Source organism: Lipotes vexillifer, unplaced genomic scaffold (genome assembly GCF_000442215.2).
Source record: "Lipotes vexillifer unplaced genomic scaffold, Lipotes_vexillifer_v1.1 scaffold858, whole genome shotgun sequence".
Lineage (NCBI taxonomy): Eukaryota > Metazoa > Chordata > Mammalia > Artiodactyla > Lipotidae > Lipotes > Lipotes vexillifer.
Window position 1 is genome coordinate 1,019,786 of NW_006788467.1, and position 23,539 is coordinate 1,043,324.

The 23,539-nt window shown below is 40.0% G+C and overlaps 1 protein-coding gene across 1 annotated transcript in view; it reads left to right on the top strand.

Moving 5' to 3' along the window:
* Positions 1-3,651: 3,651 nt before the first annotated feature.
* The window catches only part of WDR3 (WD repeat domain 3), a 33,733-nt gene continuing 13,845 nt past the window's right edge, over positions 3,652-23,539 (top strand). Inside the window, exons 1-15 of the mRNA XM_007461628.1 lie at positions 3,652-3,822; positions 4,829-5,038; positions 7,573-7,691; positions 9,531-9,609; positions 10,787-10,882; positions 12,126-12,239; positions 12,395-12,496; positions 13,385-13,482; positions 14,417-14,524; positions 15,046-15,276; positions 17,970-18,063; positions 20,337-20,438; positions 21,691-21,776; positions 21,942-22,077; positions 22,794-22,850. Coding sequence (XP_007461690.1) covers positions 3,652-3,822; positions 4,829-5,038; positions 7,573-7,691; positions 9,531-9,609; positions 10,787-10,882; positions 12,126-12,239; positions 12,395-12,496; positions 13,385-13,482; positions 14,417-14,524; positions 15,046-15,276; positions 17,970-18,063; positions 20,337-20,438; positions 21,691-21,776; positions 21,942-22,077; positions 22,794-22,850 — 1,803 coding nt within the window. The remainder of the gene's footprint in view (positions 3,823-4,828; positions 5,039-7,572; positions 7,692-9,530; positions 9,610-10,786; positions 10,883-12,125; positions 12,240-12,394; positions 12,497-13,384; positions 13,483-14,416; positions 14,525-15,045; positions 15,277-17,969; positions 18,064-20,336; positions 20,439-21,690; positions 21,777-21,941; positions 22,078-22,793; positions 22,851-23,539) is intronic.

Below are 23,539 nucleotides of genomic sequence, written 5' to 3' on the forward strand. Positions count from 1 at the left end.
TCCGCTCCCGGCCGGCGCTCACCAATCAGAGCCCAGCTCTTACGTCATTTCCCCCAGAAGCAAAGGGAACGTCGGGCGGAAGAGGCTTCTTGAGCGGACCCGGAAGGGGTGGGTTCGACGGGCGGGTCCAATCAGCCCGGAGCCTCGTGGAGGCCAAGGTAAGTACCGTAGGCGCGCGGCTGCCGAGCTCTTTTTGCTCCGCTCCTCGGGTTTGTTTGCTCCTGGCTGAGCCCTTCCTGGTGCCGGCAGCGGGCGAGGCAGGGGGATTTGGGGCCGGTCTCGAGGGTGGAGGGGCACCTGGGCCACTGCGGGAGCCCCACCGCCGTCCCTGGGAAGCCGGCCGCGGACACCCGAAGCTGGCGCGTGCGGTGTTGAGCTAGTTGACCCGGCGCCTGCAGGGCTCGCCTGAGGATGGTCTGGCAGCGTGGTGGGTGTGCGGAACCCCCACTTCACCCTCTGCTGACTGAAGAATTGGTTTAGGGACATCTGACAGGTCTGTTCCGGCGGTCCAGCCTTTCAGCGCATCATAGAAGCATGTTTTCGGGGGCTGTGGGTTAAGAAGCAGGGATGGTAGGGGCATAGAGGAAGGTTGGGGCGTGAGCTCTCTCCGAAAAGCGTCATATACACACATGCAGGTGAGACACAGGTGACCAGTACCAAGATGTATGGAAGATCGTTGAAGTTCTGAGGCAATGGAAAAGGCTTCGAGAATTGGACTAGCCCCAAAGGAAGTGGGCCTCAGAGGGTAACACTTAGGTAGACGGGCGAATGCATGTTATTCTAAGGGGGAGGAACAGTTTGAAGAATGCAGGTGACAGGACAAGGAGGGAAAACAGCTAGCCTGACAGAAAAGTTTATGCGAGAACTAAAGAGGAATAGATAGGTTGAGTTCTTGCGGACTGCACACTGTTTAGCTCTTAAAGGGTTTTGGGGTAGGATTCGTGTGTTTGAAAAGATTAGTCAGGTAGTATTAATGACTTTTAAAAGAAAAGAATGAAAAACATGGAGGTGGAGGTGCTACATAGTGCAGGAACCCAGTGATAAAGAGCTGGAACAGAAAGTAGTGGAAAGAGAAAAGGATCCTCCTTCAGAGAAACAGGTAGAAGTTTCTGACAAAAGAGAGGACGGAGGCAAAGAGAAATAGTTTAGTGGTTAAAAGAGGAAATTTTGGAGTTTGGTTTGTAATCTGGCTTTGGCACTTAAAACCAGCTGAATGACTTTGAGCTAGCTATTTCATGTCTCTGTGTCTAGTTTCCTTATCTGTAAAATAGGGATAAGAATAGTACCTATCTTGTAAGGTAACTGAAGGATCCTTTTAAGCACTTTACATGTATTAACCCACTTAATTCAATTAATTATGATTAATCCAATTAATAAATATGAAATTAACTGCATATGTTTACTCAGTTATATATATTTTAATGTATCAGTTACCATATAGTAAGCACTCTTTAAGTATTGGCTGTTTAAATAATACTAATGAGCCAAAGGTTACTACAAGGTTTTGAGCCTGAATGGCTTGGAGAGCTGTGTGTTTTAGAGTCAGAAAAAAATGAGTAGGGTTCAGGAAGCAAGGTAGGTTTGGTTTTATACACGTTAAATGTGATACTGCAAGGTGTTCGGATGGGGATGTCTAATAAGCTCTTGGAGCTATATAGTTAGTATTCAGGTATGTAGGCTGGACTGGAAGTAGGGATGTGGTGGGTCCCTGGGCCTAGGCATGCTGTATGAAGTCTCCAAGGAAAATACTGTGGTAGATGGTGGAAGACTACCATGAACAACAATTACAGTTAAGGGGCTGGGGCCAGAGGAGTAAGATGAATTGGTAAAGAATTGATCGAATGGCCCAGGTGAAGAGCGTTTTTGCCATGTTAATATTATCTTCCCTTCATTTATAACTGGCTTTATGTTTGTTCCTAGGAGAAGAAAAGTGAGTCCTGTAAGTGGTCATTAAAAGAAAGTATTAGTACAGGCATTGAATATTTTCCTGTTAAAGTAGACTAAAACATCAGGTTGTAATAGAAAGAGACCCTGTAGTGTTAAACCAAACAAACTGAACCAACAACAACAACAACAAACAAAAACAGCTCCAGAAGAAGGCTGTAACTTCTGTTTAGTATTCTTGTGTTTTTTAAGTTGCACCGGTGTTTGGGGGAATACCTTTCACGTTTCCATATTAAGAACAGACAAGCTTAATTTATCTCCTTCACCAGTTGTCTCTTATGGTAACCAAGTGTTTTCAGTGAATTTGATTTAGTGCAGTTGTTAAAACCAAAGCTGGGTCCGCCCCACTGTGGGCAATCAAGCCAGTCTACTGACACCGGGTTGTGAAGGAAAGTGCAGCTAATGCTCAGAAGACACCCCTCCCTGGCACTGGCTTTCAGGGAAAGGTTTTTAAAGTCAAGGTGAGGGAGAGGGGGTGGGGCATGTGATCATCTGGTGGGCATTCTTCTGATTGGTTGGTGGTGAGGTAATTGGGAGTCAACACCATCAACCTTCTAGTTCCAACTGGCCTGGAGTCTGTGTGCTGGTGGTCAGCATTCAGTTAACTTCTTCCACCTGGTTGGGGTTTCAGTATCTGCAAAACAGCTCAAGGATATGGTTCAGAATATTATCTCCATAACCCTTGAGGAGGAACCTAAAGATCCTTGCTTTTGTTTAATGGCTAAAACTACTTTTATTTTGTCTTGCTTGATTCTTTGTTTCTGCATTTTCTCACTTCTCTGATTACATATGTTCTTTGGAACTCAGGGAAGGCTTAGGAGGCTAAAGGTTTTCTACTAACGGGAGGCAGGTGGAGGACATGGTGCGGCGGTGGGGGGGGGCAAGGGGTGGGGGGCGGCGGTGGTGCCTGACCTGGGAAGGCCCTGTAGTGTCCTGCTCGGTTACACAGGAACTATGGCAACTTTGAAAAACAGTGTGCCAAGGGCAGGTGGCTGCCCTGCTTTGGAAATCCAGGGCATACCTGCACGTATTACAGTAGTTCTCAAAGCGGGGAACCGTAGCAGCATCATCACTTGAGAACTTGTTAGAAATGGAAAATCTTGGGTCCCACCCCAGACCTACTGAATCAGAAATAGGTCCTGGGGATGTGCTGTGTAGGTGGTTCCCAGCAATTTGTTTTCATAATCCCTTGGGTGATTTAGATACATTCTGGAGTTTGAGAGCCACTGTGCTCGAAGGTAAGTGCCACAAGATCAGGGATTTTGTTTTACTCAACACCATATCTCTAGCGTCTAGACCAGTGCCTGTCTCATTATTAGTAGGTTTACAATAAATGCTCACCAATAAATATTTTCAGTCTCAGGCTGTCCGTCTCCGTGTAAAAACTTTGATGGTAGTTGAATGGACAGAAGCAAATTGTTGAGCTGCATTGGGGCCACATGTCAGAATTTGTGAGGTGGCCATGACAGTGTGACTAATCCGAAACTTGAGGAGTGAGAGATTACACACTGAGTCAGCAGTGAATAAAAAATGGAGATGTCTGGGTATTTTATGTCAGGAATATATTCAGAGTAAATGAAGGTTAAGGTCATATACTTTTAACCACATGATACACAGTCGGTGTTTGCCAGCCTAGCAGAACCCAAGAACTCAGTTTTCTTTGTTTGCAGGTGCAGCTGCCTCACTTGTGGTATCAGATGTTAGAACATGGGGCTCACCAGGCAGTACCTACGCTATGTTGCCAGTGCAGTCTTTGGCCTTATTGGCAGCCAGAAGGGTAATATTGTCTTTGTAACACTTCGTGGTGAAAAAGGACGCTATGTGGCAGTACCAGCCTGTGAACACGTTTTCATCTGGGACTTACGGAAAGGAGAGAAGGTATGCGAGAAATCACCTAGATTGATATTGATTTATGGGTATTTGAGGGTGGAGACCGAAGTGGGAGAGCTCTGCTTTGTCATGCACAGACTTTGTCATGCACAGATTTTTTTTTTTATGTGTGTGCCTCTAGAAATTTTTTTTTTTCCTCTGGGTCTATATAGCCAAGTATCACATTCTACTGTGCTCTTCTATACTCTATTCTGAAAACCACAACCAAAAGAGCTTACCTCTTAGGTATTTATTTGTAGTCATATTTACAGGTAATTATTTGTAATCATTATTCCCAACATGTTTGTTTTTCACTACTTTACCAGTTCTCCATTTTTCAAGTTCTTCTACTTGCCATCACAACTAGTTATAGAATATTAAGCATTTAAAAGGAATATTGCTATGTTGACTGAATCGTTTTCTTACTTATGCAGATGAGGCCCAACGGTTGTTAAACTAGCCTTTGATATTTTGTATGACTCTGAATTCCCAAACCTACCACTTCTGCCAAACAAAATATAGGCATTTTGATCTTGTCCACTCACTTTGTGACCTCCAAGAGGTTAATACTTTGATATTTAGTGTCCCGCAGAGTCCCTTGGGGATACATCCCTGTAGCACTCTAGTGCCATGCAGGTTGTTTCTGGGATGGGGCTCAGTTAAATCAAGGATGTGTTTATAACACTTTATGGAAAATCGTTTGGTGTTGACATAGAATAAGGACTTAGTAATTTATTCCGTTGCCTGGGAAATTTTGGCATGTATTATGCTAAGGTAGAGCTTTGGAGAAATAGTATAGTATAGCTTTACCTTTTCTTGAATGTTTCATTACCCAGTACAAATAATAATTTCTATATTAAAGAACTTGAGATAGAGTCCAGAGTCTCATTATTATTCATAAGAGCGATTTGGAATTATTGATGCTCTTAATTTTACTGTGCCTGATTATTCCCACACTTTTTCCTTGATGACATGCTTAACTCCTCTACATTGTTTTTAATTCTTATTATTTCAGATTCTCATCCTTCAGGGGCTTAAACACGAAGTCACTTTCTTGTGCCCCTCCCCAGATGGGCTGCACTTAGCTGTTGGTTATGAGGATGGGTCTATCCGAATCTTCAGTCTCCTGAGTGGGGAAGGAAATGTGACCTTCAGTGGACACAAAGCAGCAATCACTTCCTTGAAGTATGATCAGCTGGGAGGCAGGCTGGCATCTGGGTCCAAGGTGAGACCTTGAATTAGGTGCCCGGACTTTAATCTAGAAAGGAGTGTAAGGCTACTGCTGAAGCAGGTTATTCACAAACATTGTTGTGTGAAACAGTGGGCACTCGTACAAAATAGTATAGATGGTAGAATAGAGTGAGAAGGATGGATATGAATTGGGTGGTTCATTTTGTTTCCTGTCAGATTCACTGATAAAAGACTATTAAATACAGGAACAAGATGAGGATGCCCATGATAGTTACTATGTAACGTCATTGTGGATATGCTACCCAAAACAGTACACAAGTTGGAGGGAACAAAACAAATTGGAAAAGGAGAGTCAAAATGATGATTCTTGGCCATTCGTTTTGGTAAAATCGGTAGCTTTCCTATATCTCAGTCATCAGAAAATAGAGTGTAAATGATTCCATTTACAAAAGTATGTTAAGTAATGGACACAAAAATACTGTGAAACTTTACTAAAGAATGTAACAGAAGACTTGAGTGAATAGAGACACAAACCATGTTCTTGAATGGCAAGACAAAGTATTGAAAAGATGCTTGTATGTTCTAATTAGTTGGTACAGATAAAGCAATTTAAATATCCCAAAGGTCTTTTTGTTGTTTTTTTAGAATATGACCAAATGATTTAAAGGAATATATTGAAAAAACAAATGAATAATAAATAGCAGAATTTTGGGAAAAAATAAAAGGGTTTCAGATTTCTTTTTTCAGGGTTAGATTTAAGAAGTTTCAGATATTAAAATGCATTATGAAGTCATAACTTATAATGTGTTATATTAACCTGGCATTAATACAAAATAGTCAGATAGATTACTGTAACCAAATGGAAATCCAAGAAACAAATCCACTTGATATACCTAATGAATATATTTTAAAGATGACATTTTTGATGAGTAGAAAAATGATGGATTACTTATTGTTTTGTGGTACGCGGGCCTCTCACTGTTGTGGCCTCTCCCTGTTGTGGCCTCTCCCGTTGCAGAGCACAGGCTCTGGACGCGCAGGCCCAGCGGCCATGGCTCACGGGCTCGGCCGCTTCGTGACATGTGGGATCCTCCCAGACCAGGGCACGAATCTGTATCCCCTGCATTGGCAGGCGGACTCTCAACCACTGTGCCACCAGGGAAGCCCATGGATTACTTATGAAACAGGACTTAAGCAGTTGGCTAACTATTTGGGGGGAAATTTAAAGTTAAAACTTTACCTCATGCTGTGTACCAAAGAGTCACGGATTAAAGACTTAAATATTAAACCATGATATTTTAAGTAAACTAGAAGATATATAAATAAATATTTATTTGATATTAAGGTGGAAAAAGACTTCAAGCATATCAGCAAGGAAAGAAATTATAAAGGAAGAGACTGATAAATTTGAATGCTTGATATTTGAATATTTAAAACATTTGTGCATTTAAACACTATAAAGAAGTTGTCAAGAGTAAATCCTAAGAGTTCTCATCCCAAGGAGAAATTATTTTTCCTTTTTTTCTTTTTATTATATCTATATGAGAAGATGGGTGTTAGCTGAACCTATTATGGTAATCATTTCACAATATATATAAATTAAACTGTCATGCCGTATGCCTTAAACTTATACAATGATGTACATCAATTATTTTTTCAATAAAACTGGAAAAATAAAGTTAAAGGACAATGAAAAAGGGAAAGTATTTAATAGTTCCACTATAAAAGGGAAGGATTAATATGTCTTAATAACCAACCAACAGGTAAAAAATAAGACCCAAAGGAAGGTGAAAGACATGACTTGGCAATTCAAAGGAGGTGCAGAACGGCCAGTATTCACCATAGAGCATGTACAGAATTTCTCATTGGTATTCAGAAATGCAAATCAAATAAACATTGAGACAGCCTTTCAACTTGTGAAATTGGCACTGCTTTTTGAGCAACTGATAATATCCAGAGATGAAGGGATGGGAAAACTGGTGTTGCCAGACATATCCTTGGTGGACCTTTAGATTGGTGCAGCCTTTCTGGAGATCACCTTGAATTGCAGACTTAAGTTAGAAATACCTTTTAACCCAAGAATTTCCCTTTTTAGTTTTTATTCTGATCAGAGATATGTACAAAGATAGAGGTACAAGAATGTTCATTTCCACATATCTATGATAGCAGAAAATTGGAAACTGCCTAAATGGCTGAAATAGAAAAAATTTAAAGTAAATTATGGTATATCCTTAAGGTTGGTTATTATGTGACCATTAAAAATGAGAACATTCTGGGAAGACATGGAAGTATATTAAATGAGAAAAAGGAGAGTTATACAATGATAGGAATAGCATGATCCCAGTTAACAACATGTATGTATACATAATGACTAAAATAGTATACAACAAAATATCTGTGGTGGTTATATCTGGATGGTGAAATCAATTGGTGTTTGGTTCCTCTGTGCTTTTCTGTATGTTTTCCAAATTTTCTATAAGGACTACAAACAACTTTGTAATAACAATATTGTTTGTCAAGTTAGGCCTTATGTGGTAAAGAAAATTATTCTGTATTTGATTCCTTTAGGACACGGATACTATCGTGTGGGATGTGATCAATGAAAGTGGCCTCTACCGTCTAAAGGGGCACAAGGACGCCGTTACACAAGCATTGTTTCTACGAGACAAGAATCTGCTAGTTACTAGGTAAAGAAATAATAAGTTTCGTTTCCATTTTTCTCTAGGTGAATTCATTGGAGAGGTTTTCAAAGAGGGAATTTGTTTCATTCCTTACTCGTATCTCCGCACTATACTCAAGCTCATGTGCTAGTTTCCTCTTCTCGCTGCTTTTCCTCTCTCTTTCCCACCTAGAATTTTTCATCAGAACTATTTGGCTAGAGAACTCTCTTATATCGTGGAATATTTTTGTTAAATATCTTCTCTTGGAAATCATCCTGATTCCCTCATACTCAGTCAATTTTGTCCTCTGAGCTAATGCTTGTCTCTTATATGATGTTTTGGTAACCATCTCAATGAAGTCAATTCTCAGGTAAAAGGCATATTCCCTTTTGGAATCCTTTCTTCCCTCCCTTCCCCTCCCCTCCCTTCCCTTCCCAAACAGTGTCATAGATGCTATCCAGAGTTATTTATAGCATTTTTCAATTCCCTTTTCTGACTTGTCATTATTTTCCCCTGATACCAGCTTTTCCATATTCCTTAACTCTTCAACAGACCTTGTATAGGATGAGCTGTCTACTTTCTGGATCCCTGGAAAGTCAGAAAAGCCGAATATGGAGCAGTGGGCAGATGTGGATACCAAACGTTTGTTTTAGCCTGCCTCTTGAGAAGAGACATACTCCATACTTAGGCCCTCTGAACATCTCATAGGTTGAACCATTTGAAATTTCCATTTGTGTGGGTTAAAAATGATAGGTCAGATATTAGCAACTTCATATATCAGCAATTTCATATAGTTCAACCTAATGTAATAGTTATCATTCCTAAGGAATGGCCACCCAGGAAAGTTTGGGATCTTAAGTTTTGCCAGGCAGTAATTAGAAGAGCCATAGTAATTAGAACCATAGAAGAACCAGAAGGCAGTGTAGAGGAGCAGCATGAAATGCTGTACCAGTGGTGGATTTGTTCCTGTGGGATAGGATGCAGGGATGTTAGTGTGTCTTGTTCAGATAACACATTCTGTGAGGCAATGACTCTACTATTCTACTAGAATATACATACACCTTATAGCTTAGGGAATGTAAGGGAAAGGAAATAACACCGTGAGGTGGGATTATATAGGAAAGACTTTGTAAATTGGGTTTTTGGTTTTTTCCAGTTTTGTCATGAAGCAGGATTATATTAGATTCGCATTGGTGAAGAAGCAGGGAACAGGCATTTGAGGCAGGAATAGTAGAGCCCATTGGCAGGGAGATTAAGTGCCAGTTAATGGGAGGTTTTGGGAATGGTGCTGAAGAGCTTGATTTTGAATCCATAGAGAACCTTGAGTTAGTGCAAATTTAGAAGATTAAGATTATCTGACAGTAGTGTATTGGATGTGGTGAGGGAACAGAATAGACAGACCAGATAAGTTATTAAAATAATTCGGGAAGTAGGACCTAACTTCAGGTTTGTGTACAGAATCGAGGCTTGGAGACTTCCCAGAGGAGGCGTTTTCAGGACCTAGAGACTAGCTGGACATAGGAGACAAGGGAGCAGGAGAGGTCTAAGATGTTTGTGTGTTAGAATGAAGGAATGTTGATGCTGTGGTGATGGAAATGGTGGTCAACTGGTCAAGTTCTACGTTCTGTAGCACTCTGAATTCAAGGTTATTTTTGTGCTTACAGATGGAACATTTTATTTTTCTACCTGAGAATAGCCATATAAAGAGTTAGGATTCTTTACTTTTTAAAAGAAAGGTCAGGTAAATAGTAGCATTAGACATCATTGCTGTGTATTGTCTTTTTAAGGCAACAAATAAGTCCTTGATTTTCCTGTTAGTTCAGTGATTCTTCCTAATAAGATTTTTTTTCCTATTTCTTCTTCTAGTGGGAAAGATACCATGGTGAAATGGTGGGACCTTGATACCCAGCACTGCTTCAAAACAATGGTTGGCCACCGAACTGAGGTATATGTAGGGTCATGGGCCCAGGGAAAGAATAGCAAGGCAGGAAGGAAAAGATGGTTTCTTCCCTGGCCCTTTTGACTCTTTGTTTTTACTGCTAACAGTAATCAACATGTACTGTCTTTAGAGAGAGAAGTTGGAGTGGTGGACAAAGTGCCAGCCGTCAGAGCAGATGCAGCTGCTCTGGCATTTAGTAGAAATTGGCCTCGGATAAGTTTTTAACCCATGAATATGGGTTTCATCACTTTTAAATGATAAGTATCCACCTTTATGGCTATAGGGAAGTTTAATGATACTATGTATACAGTGCCTGGCCCAGTGACATGTAAATAGCAAATTGTAGCCATTATAATAATTACCTGAACAATAGATCTGTTCAACAGAGATCAGGGAATATTTTACATCTTTGCATCCTCCTTTGTGCTTTGTTCATACCAGGCATAGGTGAAGGTGATTAAGGGGTACAAACTTCCAGCTATAAAATATGTAAGCCATGGGATGGAAACTACACATAGGGTATATAGTCAATAATATTTTAACAATTTTGTATGGCGATGGATGGTAAGTGGTCTTATTTTGGTGATCATTTCATGATGTATAAAAATATTGAATCACTGTGTTGTATGCCTTAAACTAATTTAACATTGTTAATTATAACTCAATTATATATATTTTTGGATATATATGCCCTAGAATATATGAGGAATATACACACCCTAGAATTAATGAGGAGGAAAAGCAGATTCTTTCTTGATTTGCAACAGTACTGTTGTTTTCATTGTTTAGTTCATGGATGTTTGAGGCTAAAAATTATGCTCTGATAGACGTTAATGGAGCACCTTTCATTTGCACGGCACTGCTGAAATCAAGTGCCACGCTTGAAATCATTATTTTGAGTGGCTTCTAGTTAGGATTTATTCTGAACAGCCATTATCTAAATTTAAGGATAGGAAATTACAGAGAAACTGCTAGTTACCCCATAAACAACACTTCCACCACAGATCATTTTCTTTCTCAAAGTGAGCTTTCTTGTAGTGAATTTTGAAAGAGTTGTCTTAATATTAGACTTTGCAATGCCAAAGAGATTTCACTACAGTGTACTTAGACTTTTGGAATGTCATGTCATGCATCCTGGAGTCCCTTAACAACCATATTATTTGAATCTTTTTATACCCTGTAGGTGTGGGGGTTGGTTCTGGTGTCAGAAGAAAAGCGACTCATCACTGGGGCTTCTGACAGTGAGCTGAGGGCTTGGGACATAGCTTACCTGCAAGAGGTAATTGCTTTTTTTCTGATCATGGGCAGTGTCATGTTTTAGCAATTTCATAGGCTTGCTGAATTTAGAATCATGTAATTTTTGAGTACTTCACATAGTATTGGAATTCTCTCTTACTGTGATTTCTAAACAATTTTTTTTCTTCATTCTGTGGTTCATTTGCACCTGGAAGAAGGATAGCTTTAGGCTGACAGCTCTTGGTAATGTTAATGTTTTAGTCTGTGGGGCTCTTAGCTTGATATTCCTTGACCTTTGGGTGTCCACGGATGGACTTCTGAATATCTGTGACCCTCTTCCCTCAAACAAAAATCTATGTAAAATTTGTGTATGTATATTTGTGTATATTCTGAGAAGATCTGTCACATTTTCTCAGATCATCAAAGATTTTGCGTGGATGAAAGATGTTGTAGACCTTAGGGTTTAGCTGGAGTTAGGTGTGTGGTGTTGTGTCCAGTAGCCATTTTGATGGGTTCTTCATTAGTAGGCTAGGGTTTATCTTTTTTTTTTTATTTAAGGAGAAAATGTAACCTCTCTTGCAATGTCTTTGCAATTCGTAATGCTAATATGAATCTTTCCCTCTAGAATGGGGTAGATCTTTCACCTAAGAAGGTTTTAAAATTAATGAGGTCATCATTTTTTCACCTTGTTATGAAACAATAGTCCTTATACTGTGGAAAGTTATTGGAGCTGGTATAATGAATAATGTTTTGTTTGTGTTCTTGATGTGATCAGTTTTTAATACATTCTGATGAATGTGCTGTCGTTGAAGAGGTTTGATCAGAGAGATCACTAAATGGAAATTATCAGTGGCTATAAGGACAGGTTTCTACGTCATTAGGGGTGAAAATCACCTCCTGGAACAAATTATTTCAGCTTCTTTTTTTAAAAATATATTTATTTATTTATTTTTGGCTGCGTTGGGTCTTCATTGCTGCACATGGGCTTTCTCTAGTTGCAGCGAACAGGGGCTGCTCTTGACTGTGGTGCACAAGCTTCTTACTGTGGTGGCTTCTCTTGTTGAGGAGCACGGGCTCTAGGCACGCAGGCTTTAGTAGTTGTGGCTCATGGGCTCTAGAGTGCAGGCTCAGTAATTGTGGCGCACGGGCTTAGTTGCTCTGCGGCATGTGGGATCTCTGGACCAGGGCTCGAACCCATGTTCCCTGCATTAGCAGGCAGATTCTTAACCACTGAGCCACCTGGCAAGCCCTATTTCAGCTTTTATTTTCCCATTTTTATAAAACAGATTGAAGACCCAGAAGAACCAGAGCCCAAGAAAGTCAAAGGGTCTTCCCCTGGAATACAGGACACACATGAAGCAGAGGATGGTACCCTTGAGATGGATGAAGCTCCTGAGGATGTAATTCATTTTTGTTTCTTACCTTCAGTTGAGTTGAGTGGTGGGAAAGTATTCATTTTAGGGAAGATGTTTGTCACCTGCATTTCTTGGGATCATGTCTTTTCAGGGGTCAACAGAACTATTAACCTTCATCTTTTCCCTTGCTTACTCTGCAGCGCATCCTTACGTGTAGAAAAGCTGGTTCCATAATGCGGGAAGGAAGGGACAGAGTTGTGAACCTTGCAGTCGACAGGACAGGCAGGATTCTTGCTTGCCATGTGAGTACCAGGCTTGGGAGAAAATAACAAGGACTTGGCTCTTCCTTTAGAGACTTGTTCTTCTTTCGTATTCAGTGTGGAGGTGAATTTTTCTTTGGTCCTGTTAAGATTTCCTTATATGGTATTGTGTGGACCTATATTCCCTAACTTCTGTTAGCCCAACAACAGTAATTCCTCTTATTATTAGCAAACATTTATTAAATCCCTGCCTTTCTAAACAATTTAAAAGCATTAACTTCTTTTTTTTGTTTTTTTTTAACATCTTTATTGGAGTATAATTGCTTTACATTGTTCTGTTAGTTGCTGCTGTATAACAAAGTGAATCAGCTACACGTATACATATATCCCCATATCTCCTCCCTCTTGCATCTCCCTCCCACCCTCCCTATCCCATCCCTCTAGGTCGAAACAAAGCACCCAGCTGATCTCCCTGTGCTATGCAGCTGCTTCCCACTAGCAATCTGTTTTACATTTGGTAGTGTATATATGTCCGTGCCACTCTCTCACTTTGTCCCAGCTTACCCTTTCCCCTCCCCATGTCCTCAAGTCCATTCTCTGTGTCTGTGTCTTTATTCCTGTCCTGCCCCTAGGTTTTTCAGAACCAATTTTTTTTTTAAGGTTTCATATATTTGAGTTAGCATATGGTATTTGTTTTTCTCTTTCTGACTGACTTCACTCTGTAAAAAGCATTAACTTCTTATTTAGTCTCAGAGTAACATTGTAGAAAGTGGTGAGTTCCCACTTTACAGATGAGACAGCAATCCCAACGAGATTAAGTTGTCCATGGTAACACAACTAGTAAGGGAAGAAGGAGAAATGTTCTTACAGAGAAAAAGCTAAATTAGAAATTGCCTCTCCTGGACTCACATCAACCTTTTGCCTTTCTAGGGGACTGATTCTGTGCTAGAAGTGTTTCGTATCCTTTCCAAGGAGGAAATTCAGAAGAAAATAGACAAGAAGATGAAGAAAGCTAAAAAGAAAGCAAAGTGTGTTTTCTTAATATTTACTACTAGTCAGGTATCGTGGGTGGGCCACATAGTACTGAAGGAAAAACTCTGTGTCTTCTTTAAAGGAGGATTTACTCTGTTTTCAATTACCATTAAATGCTAGGGAAGATTTTATGGAGTGCTGGTAGTCCAAGTTTTTAATTTCTAAATAACAGCTTCATAACTATCATATTCCTAGGTCTTGCACTCAGAGCCACACAGAACGAGAAAGGCAGTACAGATATTTAAACATGGCTTCTAAATGATTTAATTCTGAGAGGCTAGCAGTGTGTCTTCAGTGACAGCAGCCTATACAGAAGGAATCCGGGTTGCATAGTGCTGACCTTTGGGACTGTGAGAAGGAAGACAGATTGGACAGTTACATAATTGGAGTTTGGGGGCAGTATAACCTTACAATAAATAGGTCATTATAGCCATAGAAATCAGTTTCTCAGTGGTTGAAATTTATCAAGTCTCAAAGAAATAAAATGTCACCAGTTTTTTTACATTTTTTATTTGCCAAAGCAAATCTTTTGAGACCTCTGGGTCTTTTTGGCATGGTTGGGTTATAAGTGCAGAGTAATGGATTTTCTAAAAAGTCCTGAAGTTAGAGAAGTTTACCAGAAACACTTTAGTGGGATAGTTTGAACTACAAAGACTTGTCCCCAGAAATTTTATGGGCTTTTGCATTCAGAATCCATTTATTGAGGGTACCCATTGGATGGAATAACACTTCATATTAATTGCGTTGTGGTTCACAAAGCATTTTTACATACACTACATTGTTTAATTCTCACGGTAATCCATGTGGTTAAGTGACTCTTCCAGGTTCAATAAAGGTTGTTGGTCTCAGACCAGAACTTGACTCAAATAATAGCAAAGCTTTTTCTAGAAAAGTGATAGCATGATAGTCTTTGTTTTTTTTCTCCTCTAGATTAAATTCTTGCAAAGAGGAGGAGGAAGACCTTGAAGTCAATGTTGAAATGACTCTGCAAGATGAAATCCAACGGGTGACTAATATCAAAACTTCTGCCAAAATCAAGTGAGTGAAAATGTAGTAGCTGAGGTATCTGAGAGAAGTATCTGAAGTGTTGCTACAAAATTGTATCGGCTTTTCCCGCTCTTTGTGAGCAGTCTCTGCGAATTACATATCTGGAGATGGTGATCATGGCCTCAGCTCCTGCCGCTCACCATGGGCCCACTTACTCATCATCTCATATTTGTTTTCTTATGATAGCTTTTTTACTTTTTACTTACAGTTCTTTGCTGCCAGTTAAAAAGAAAAATGTACACCCCACATTCCAAAAGGATTTGCGGCCACTTATAAAAACGAATACATGCACAGAAACAAATCAGAGCCAGTATCTGAGCTCAGGTTTCTTGGACTTAAAAGCCTATACTAGACTACTGTCCAATACTCAGAGCACTCTTATTTGTAAAATCCTTTATACTTGTTCAAACCTTGTATAGATGGAGGGCATTGCAAAGCTTTTCTCCTAGAAAAAAATTAACCTTGTGAGCTAAGATGGTTGCTGGAACATTTATGAATATTTTCTCATGCAGATCCTTTGACTTGATTCATACTCCTCAAGGAGAGTTAAAGGCTGTCTTCCTTCTGCAAAACAACTTGGTGGAATTATATTCACTGAATCCATCCATGTCAGCTCCTCAGACTGTCAGGACAAACAGAATTGCCATCGGGGGTCATCGCAGTGATGTGCGGACTTTGTCATTCAGCTCAGACAATATCGCTGTCCTTTCAGCAGCAGCTGATTCTGTTAAGATATGGAACAGGTTTGAGAAATGATGCTTTCTATAGCCTTATCCAATAGTGTTTTCTTCCCTTTGAGTTAGTTTTTAATACTCTTGATGGTTAGTTATTCTTAGGGCCCTAAATACAGTTCCCTCAAAATGTATCTTCAGTGCATTTTGGCTGTAGGCCTGTGGAGTTTAGAGTAGGAAAAATTACCTTTTTAGATTTGGTATAAAAAATGTAAGTTTATTCCATGTCTGAAGCTTATTGCTGTACTTGGCTAGAGAAAAACACAAGCATACTTCCTACTCTAAATTCAAATAGGCTTTTAGTGCTTTACAGTAATTTTACCATGATTTCTCATTCCTCACTCTCCTAGATGACTATTTCACATGTTCTTACCTCTCCTCACACCTCACACCTCTAGCCCCTTTAAGCTGATGACCTTGCCTCCTAGTTCATTGAAGAAATGGAATCATCTAGAAAATGTTCCTATGCTCCCACCTTAGCTGCATCTGTATCCACATAATCTTTCTTCCTATGACTGTTGGTGCTCCTAACCAAAAGGTAATCACAAGCTATATTTCTCCTTCTAGCAATTTTCCTCCCTCTCTTGCATCATTAATCTTCCCTCTCTGTTGGGTTGTTCACATCAGCATACAGATACACTGTAATAGCTCCCATCTTGAAGGAAATAATCCTGTTTCATCCTTATCTCTCTGTCTAATTATCTACCCCCATCCTCTGACTCCTTTTCTCCATCAGGCCTTTATCCCCACCATTTCACCAACTTCGTTTGACACTCTCTGAATTGATAACTTTTCTCCTCTTTGAAACAGTTTGAATTTTATTACTTCCTCTTTCTCTGCTGGCTGTTTTTTTTTCTCAGTCTTGGCTAGACCCTTCTTATTTTGCTGACCTCTAACTGTTGGAATACTTCAGGGCAGAGTCTTTGAACCTTTTCTCTGTCTACACTCACTTTCTGTGATCTCTAGTCAGGTGGCTTTCTATAAGCTCATGACACTTAAATTTCTATCTCTAGCCATAGCCTCTCCCTGAACTTCAGACTCATGTGTCCAAATCTTTTGTTTGTATCACCCTTGAATGTCTAATTAGGCATCTCAGATTTTTATATGTCCAAACCATACTTGTGATCTTCATTTCTTCAATAGTCTCCCCACCCTCTGTTCCTACAGACTTCCCCATATTAATAAATAATTACTTCCTGTGGTTTTTCTAGCCCAAATCCTTGTAGCCATTCTTGATTCTCTCATGTTCAGTGCATTAGCAAATCCTATCAGCTCTACCTTCAAAACTTCCCTGGTGGTCCAGTGGTTAAGAATACACCTGCCAGTGCAGAGGACACGGGTTCGATCCCTGGTCCGGGAAGATCCCACATGCCATGGGGCAACTAAATCCATGTGCCACAACTACAGAGCCTGCGTGCCGCAACTACTGAGCTTGCTTGCCACAACTACTGAAGCCCGTGCACTCTAGAGCCTGTGCACTGCAACTCCTGAGCCCACACGCCGCAACTGCTGAAGCCCACCTGCCTAGAGCCCGTGCTCTGCAACGAGGAGCCACCGCAATGAGAAGCCCGCACACTGCAATGAAGAGTAGCCCATGCTCACCACAACTAGAGAAAGCCAAGACGCAGCAATGAAGACCCAGTGCAGCCAAAAATAAATTTAAAAAAAAAAAATGAGTATTTAAAAAAAAAAAGCTTACCTGGAATTCAACCATATCTCATCACTTGCGCTTCCATGACCTGGTTCAAACCACCAACATCTCTTATCTGGATTGTAATAGCTTTCTGACCAGTCTTACATGCTTCCTTACTTGCCCCTCTGTGGTCTATTCTCAACACAGCGGCCAGTGTAATCTTTTTATAATGGAAGTTATATCACTTCCAGGAGCTCCATCTCACAAGGACTAACTACAAGCCACAGTCCTTACAGACATTGTCTCTTACCACTCTCCCCTTCTCCAGTGGAGCCGCCCTGGCCTTTTCGTTATCCCTTATAGGCGACAGGAGCGTGCCTGTGTCATGGCTGTTGTGCTCCCTTTCTGTGTGGAACCGTCTTCCCCTTTTGGCTAAGGCTTTCTCCCTCTCTTCTCATCACATGGCCATCCTGCTATCCCCTTCCCACCCTTGTACTCTTGGTCCCCTTCCCCCAGGTGCTGTGTTTTTCCGTAGCACCTGCTAGCACCTGATACACCAATATTTGTCTCATTTCCAGAGGATGTTAAGCTTTATGAGATTTGGGGCCTCTTCTGTTTAATTCATTGTTATATCTCCAGCACCTAGAATGGTACCTGGCATTCAGTAAATGTTGAAGGAAGTGGGCATTTGATATCTGTTTGTTGCATGGATGAATGTTTATGGTCCAATAAAATGAACTTTACTTGTAAGGATACAGTATGCTAATTCGACTTGCAGTCCTCTGGCCTCACTTCTTTGTAGTGGCAGTCTGTTGAGCCCAGCAGATGCTTTTCTCAGCTCTTTTGTAGAATCTTTTCCTTAGGATTGGGAGCCGCCATGAAAGAAAACAAAGTTAGGTGCCACTTACTAATTTCTCCCTTCACTGTAATAAGCCAGGGTTATTCAGACTTTATCCTTTCTCATATTGATCATTCTGTGTGGCTAAGTTTGTATGAAACGTACATGCTGACCTCTCAGATGGAGAAGCAGGTTCTCTTAACATACAAGTTCTTTATTCCTTCTTTCTTGCAGGTCTACACTGCAGTGTATTCGCACAATGACCTGCGAATATGCACTTTGCTCATGCTTTGTACCTGGTGATCGGCAGGTGGTCATAGGAACAAAGGTAAACAGGCTTTTCCATGGATTTGGGGGACTTTTTCTACTCATTATTCTTAAAGTTGTTTGAGAAATATGCTTCCTATTTTAGCATATGGGAAATGTATTAGGGCCAGATAGTATGAGAGGGTGTTAGTTCATTGCCCTTTTTTTTGAGGTTTTTATTTTTATTTAATTTATTTATTTTGGGCTGCATTGGGTTTTCATTGCTGCACGCAGGCTTTCTCTAGTTGCGGTGCGAGCAGGGGCCAATCTTTGTCACGGTGTGTGGGCTTCTCATTGCGGTGGCTTCTCTCGGGCTCTAGACACACGGGCTTCAGTAGTTGTGGCTCACAGGCTCCTGAGTGCAGGCTCAGTAGTTGTGGCTCATGGGCTCCTGAGCGCAGGCTCAGTAGTTGTGGTGCATGGCCTTAGTTGCTCTGTGGCATGTGGGATCTTCTCGGACCAGGGATCGAACCCTTGTCCCCTGCATAGGCAGGTGGATTCTTAACCACTGCACCACCAGGGAAGCGCGAGGTTTTTATTTTGAGTTTTGTTTACTTTGTGTGTTTTTTTTTTTAACCAAACCTTATGTCAAATTATGAAGAAAATTAAAATCGTGACCTTGAGATAACTGTCACTAACGTTTTGGAGATCAGCCTTGCATGCATCTTTTTACGAGCACACGTGTAATTGTGTTTTGAGAAGACTGATGATAAAAGACGTTAAGTACCAGCATCATGCGTGGCAGATAGAAGCATTTGGTAAAGACAGCCTGACTGATGAAGTCCTCAGCTGCTAATCAGATTGGGAGATAACCATGAGGGAATAAGCAGACATGGATTTGGATTCAGGTTCTTCCCCTTATGAAATGGGTAATTTGGAGCAAGTCATATAACTTCTCTTAGTGTGTTTCATTATCTATACAATGGAATGGTGACACTTGCTTTTTGGCAGAGCCTTTTGTGCCAGATGGGCCTAGGTTTGAATCCCAGCTCTTCCACTTACTGGCTATAAGACCTTTTGGGCAAGTTACTCAACCCTGTGAGCCTTAGTTTTTTCATGTAAAATGATGTAAATAACCTGCCTCACAGTCTGCAAAGCACTTAGCACAGAGAGACTGGCTCCCAGCAAATAACTAATAAATAAGAACTGGTAGCAGAAGTAGCACGAATGGCAGGAGTAGGGGTGGTAGTGGGAATAAAGTGGAATAAGGTCTATGGAATATTTTGAAAAGTGCTTTGCGAGTATGTGTCATTATTATCCCCCTAAACTAATGCCATGTGTGCATGATTATTTTATTAGAAAAACCTATGTTATCATAATGGATATTTTTGGTCCAACAAAAAGTGTAAAATAAGCTGGAGAGATTTTAGGGTCAGTGTCAGTTAAAGAACATTAAATTTCAGTTAAAAGTTTTCCTCATTCTTCATTCATTCTTTTAACAAATGTCCATCCACTATCTGCTATTGGGAAAACATTTTGCACATTGCTTCAAAGACTATTTGTATGACTCAGAATCCCTAGCCTAGTCTCTGTGCCATGCTGCTGACATACATGATCTCATTTAATCCCCACAACAGCTTAGACGGGTTGGTGATATAAACTCCATTTTTCAGATGGAAAAACGGACCCATGGAGATGAATTTACCCACAGTCAGAGTTAGAGAGAGGCAGCCCTGGGATTCAAGTCTTCCACTTAACGTTCTTTCCACCACATGTGCACAGGCTTGTCATAGAGCAGGCTTTGCCACTGTGTGTGTTCTGTGCTGGCACCATGACCACAGCAGATACATGGTCTAAACAGGAAGCGTGGCTGATAGTTTTCTAAGCTACTCTGATTTTGTTTTTTTCAAGTTCATTGCCCTCCCTAGCATTGTAGGTAGTATCTCATTATCAGTGTATTCTAGAGGGGGAACTCAAGAGTTGGTTAAGCCAACTACCATAGAGGATAGTCCACTTAAAGGACTGATTAAGTTTTTTAAAGGTTTTTAAGTTCCCCATTTGCTCTTATGTTTATTCTGATATGCCTGTGGCCATGATATTTACCTTTTGAAGTTGAGGAAACCAGTGGAAGTGACAGTAGTCCTGCACTACAAGGTTGTACTGTTCCTTAGTTGTACAGTATAGCAACCCTGCCAGGATTAACCCAACATGTCCGTAGGGGATTTAACAACATTTATTCACAGAGGAAGTACAGAGCATGGACCGTGGAAGCCCGTTTCCTGAGCAGTTACCTACATTGTTGCTGCTTGGTTATGAAACTGTGTAGGTTGTGTGTTCATTTTGTGTCTTCCAAAGACAGGAAAGCTGCAGCTTTATGACTTGGCCTCAGGAAATCTGCTGGAGACAATAGATGCACATGATGGAGCTTTATGGTCCTTGTCTCTCTCTCCAGATCAGGTAACTAAACCAGATGTTAAGATCTGGGCTTCAGTGCTCTGGCTGTACTTCCCATTTCTTACAAGTTCTACTGCTACCTAACAGGGATTTGTCTCAGGGTTTCTTTAAAGAAAGCCCACTTTTGTCTAATCTCTAGATTTTATATATGGTGCCATATCTTGTGCCTGATAATATGAATAGCTATCATTATGATTCGAAATCTTGTTCAGCTGCGGTTCATCATTAGCACCATGACATCAAATTGCTTACCCTCCTGACTTTGTACCAGTGGTTTGTGATGCTTCTTAAGAGGAAATACTTCCTGGGGCAACACAGTGCGGAGGATAGAGTAGATTTTTGTGCTCCCCTTTTAGTCTATACATCTATGACTATATAAATCTAGTGATTTTTTAGTAAATATGTGAACCTTTTCAAGTCAATAACAGTGTATTTCCCTTCAAAGGAGTCACCCTAGAGAACTGTGTACTTACTCCAGTAATGGTGCTGTTGCTCAGAACATTTTGAGATATTTTTTGACAACACCTTAAGGGATTGTGGCCCATTTATTTGAATACTCCCAATGGTAGCAAACCTTCATTCATTGAAAGTAGATATTTTTGGAAAAAAACGGAACGTGGAGTTTAGACTGGGTAATGTCATTTGGGGTCAGAAATGAAACAGCATTTAAAATTTAAATAGTAGTAACATCTAGCGTTTGTAGAGTGTTCTCTTTTCCAAAGTGTTTTCACGTCCATCATGTCATTATTGTTATTTTTACAATGATTTTATAAACTAGGTAGTCTACAACTGCACCAACACTGAGGGTCATTATAAGGTTATTTTCCCATGTTACCAATCTCTGAAACAGCAGAATAGACATTTGAGATCTAGTTTTCTGACTCTATAGTCCTTATAGTTTACACTAACACTAAAATGTGATAAAACCAATTGAATACTTCATAACAAATTCTTTTGACTGTTGCCTTACCCTGCAGTGTTTATTGAGTCTTTCATCCTGATGCTGAATATGAAAGTATAACTAGAGCTTTACACGAGTTATCATCTGACTATGTTAGTCTCTGCTGGGAGTTCTCCAGTAGGATCTGTGGTGGCATCCCCTAAAGAGCAATGAAGGGAGTTAAGGAAAGACCACATATCCTAATTCTTATCCCATGCCATTAAATAAAAATGGTCTTTTATACTGTTTTGAGGTGTCTTATTAAAGTTTCTATACTAAGATATTTTTTTAACGGAAATGTCATTTGATTTTCAGCGTGGCTTTGTGACAGGTGGTACAGATAAATCTGTCAAGTTCTGGGATTTTGAGTTGGTGAAAGATGAAAACAGTACCCAGAAGAGGTGAGTGGACATTTTTTATTTGTGTCCATTTTTGGGGCGCGAAAATGGGGAACCATTGAATGGGCTTTTGACATGTATGGATATTTCTGTTGAGCTCCAGAGGGTTTTTGGAATTTTTTTTTGTGCCTTTGTACTCATTTTTCTTGATGCTTTCTGTAATGCTAGGCTTTCTGTGAAGCAAACCCGAACCTTGCAACTAGATGAAGAAGTTCTGTGTGTCAGTTACTCTCCCAGTCAGAAGCTGTTGGCTGTGTCTTTGCTGGACTGTACTGTGAAAGTTTTCTATGTTGATACTTTAAAGGTACAGTGGTTATGCCTATGGCTATTTGCTTTCTTTCTGACTGACCTTGGGTTGAGACTATAAAGAAGTGTCCTTGAGTGTTCCCAGTAGTAGTATGTTTCTAAAAATTTGTGAATCAAAACATTTCAAGTACACTAGGAAGGCTAGGGTTTTAAAAGAATCCTTTGGTTCATAACTTTTGTGTAAAGCAAGTTGTATTTCATATGTTCAGAAAATCTGTGGACAGAAAATCCTGTCGTAGCCAGTAGTTTTAAGAGCAATGCTAGGTGTCTTAGGCAGTGATTCCACACTTGGCTGCAAGTCAGGATCATTTGAGTTGCTTTTAAAAATATAGATTACTGGGCTCTATGCCCAGAGTCTCAGTGGGACTGGATTGGAAATATTGTTCTGAAACAAATGCTCCAGAGACTTTTCAGCTAAGAGATCCAGAGAATGTCTCTGTTCCATATTCTGACTGAGGGAATAGGTTTCTGCAGCAGCCCTGGCTCCACTATATTGCAGCATTCTTGGCAAGTGCATGGAGGGGTTGTATGCTGGATATGCGTACAAGTCACCTTCAGTGGTTTGACTGTCTTCTTTGAAACTACAGACATAAAGCAATCCAGAACAGTCTTAGCATTGTATTTAAAGTTATATTTTAGGTCTACAGGAAATAAATTATACCTGTATTTTATAGACATGAGTTATTTATATTCTTTTTTTTTTTAAATGTTTAGTTTTTTCTCTCACTGTATGGACACAAACTGCCTGTCATATGCATGGACATCTCTTATGTAAGTAAAATTTAAATAGTGTCTCAGTAACAAGTTGTCTTTTATAAAATGCTATCTTAGTTCTTGGCTTGATAGCTTCATTTTAGTATTTTTCAGTTTGTTGTATAACTGACTATCCTAAAAAAAAAATCATACCTTAAATATATATTTTTCTTTAATGCTTTTAGAATATTTTCACAGATACCTGAATTAATCCTCATAACCAACTCCCTGTTTTGGATTCCCCAAATAGTATTTTCTTGTATAAAAATAATATAATTGGTAGAACACCCTAAAATATGAAGAACTTTCAAAAAGGCAGCCCCCTTTGTTCTGAAGTATAATGTTTGTAAGGAAAATGGAACTTTGCAATATTTACAGTATTCTGCATTACGTATACTTCTAGTCTCTTGACCAAAGTCATATTTTTTGCAATGTCTAGTTATGATTAGTGGCAATATATATTTAAAAACAATGTCTAGTCTGTGTAAAAGGAATTGGCCCCTGCTCTAGCTTGTCTGCACTCAGTGCATTAACAGAATAAATTGGTGTCAGAAAATATTTTCAGTTTTCTTGTTATGTTGACAGCAATTTGAACTAGGTGCTAAAACAGGAAAGATAACAGAATCAGTGATAGGAGACATGGCATAAAAAGGGCTAGGTCATAAACATTCTATATAGTAGATTCTTTCCCAGCCTCATTCTTCTCT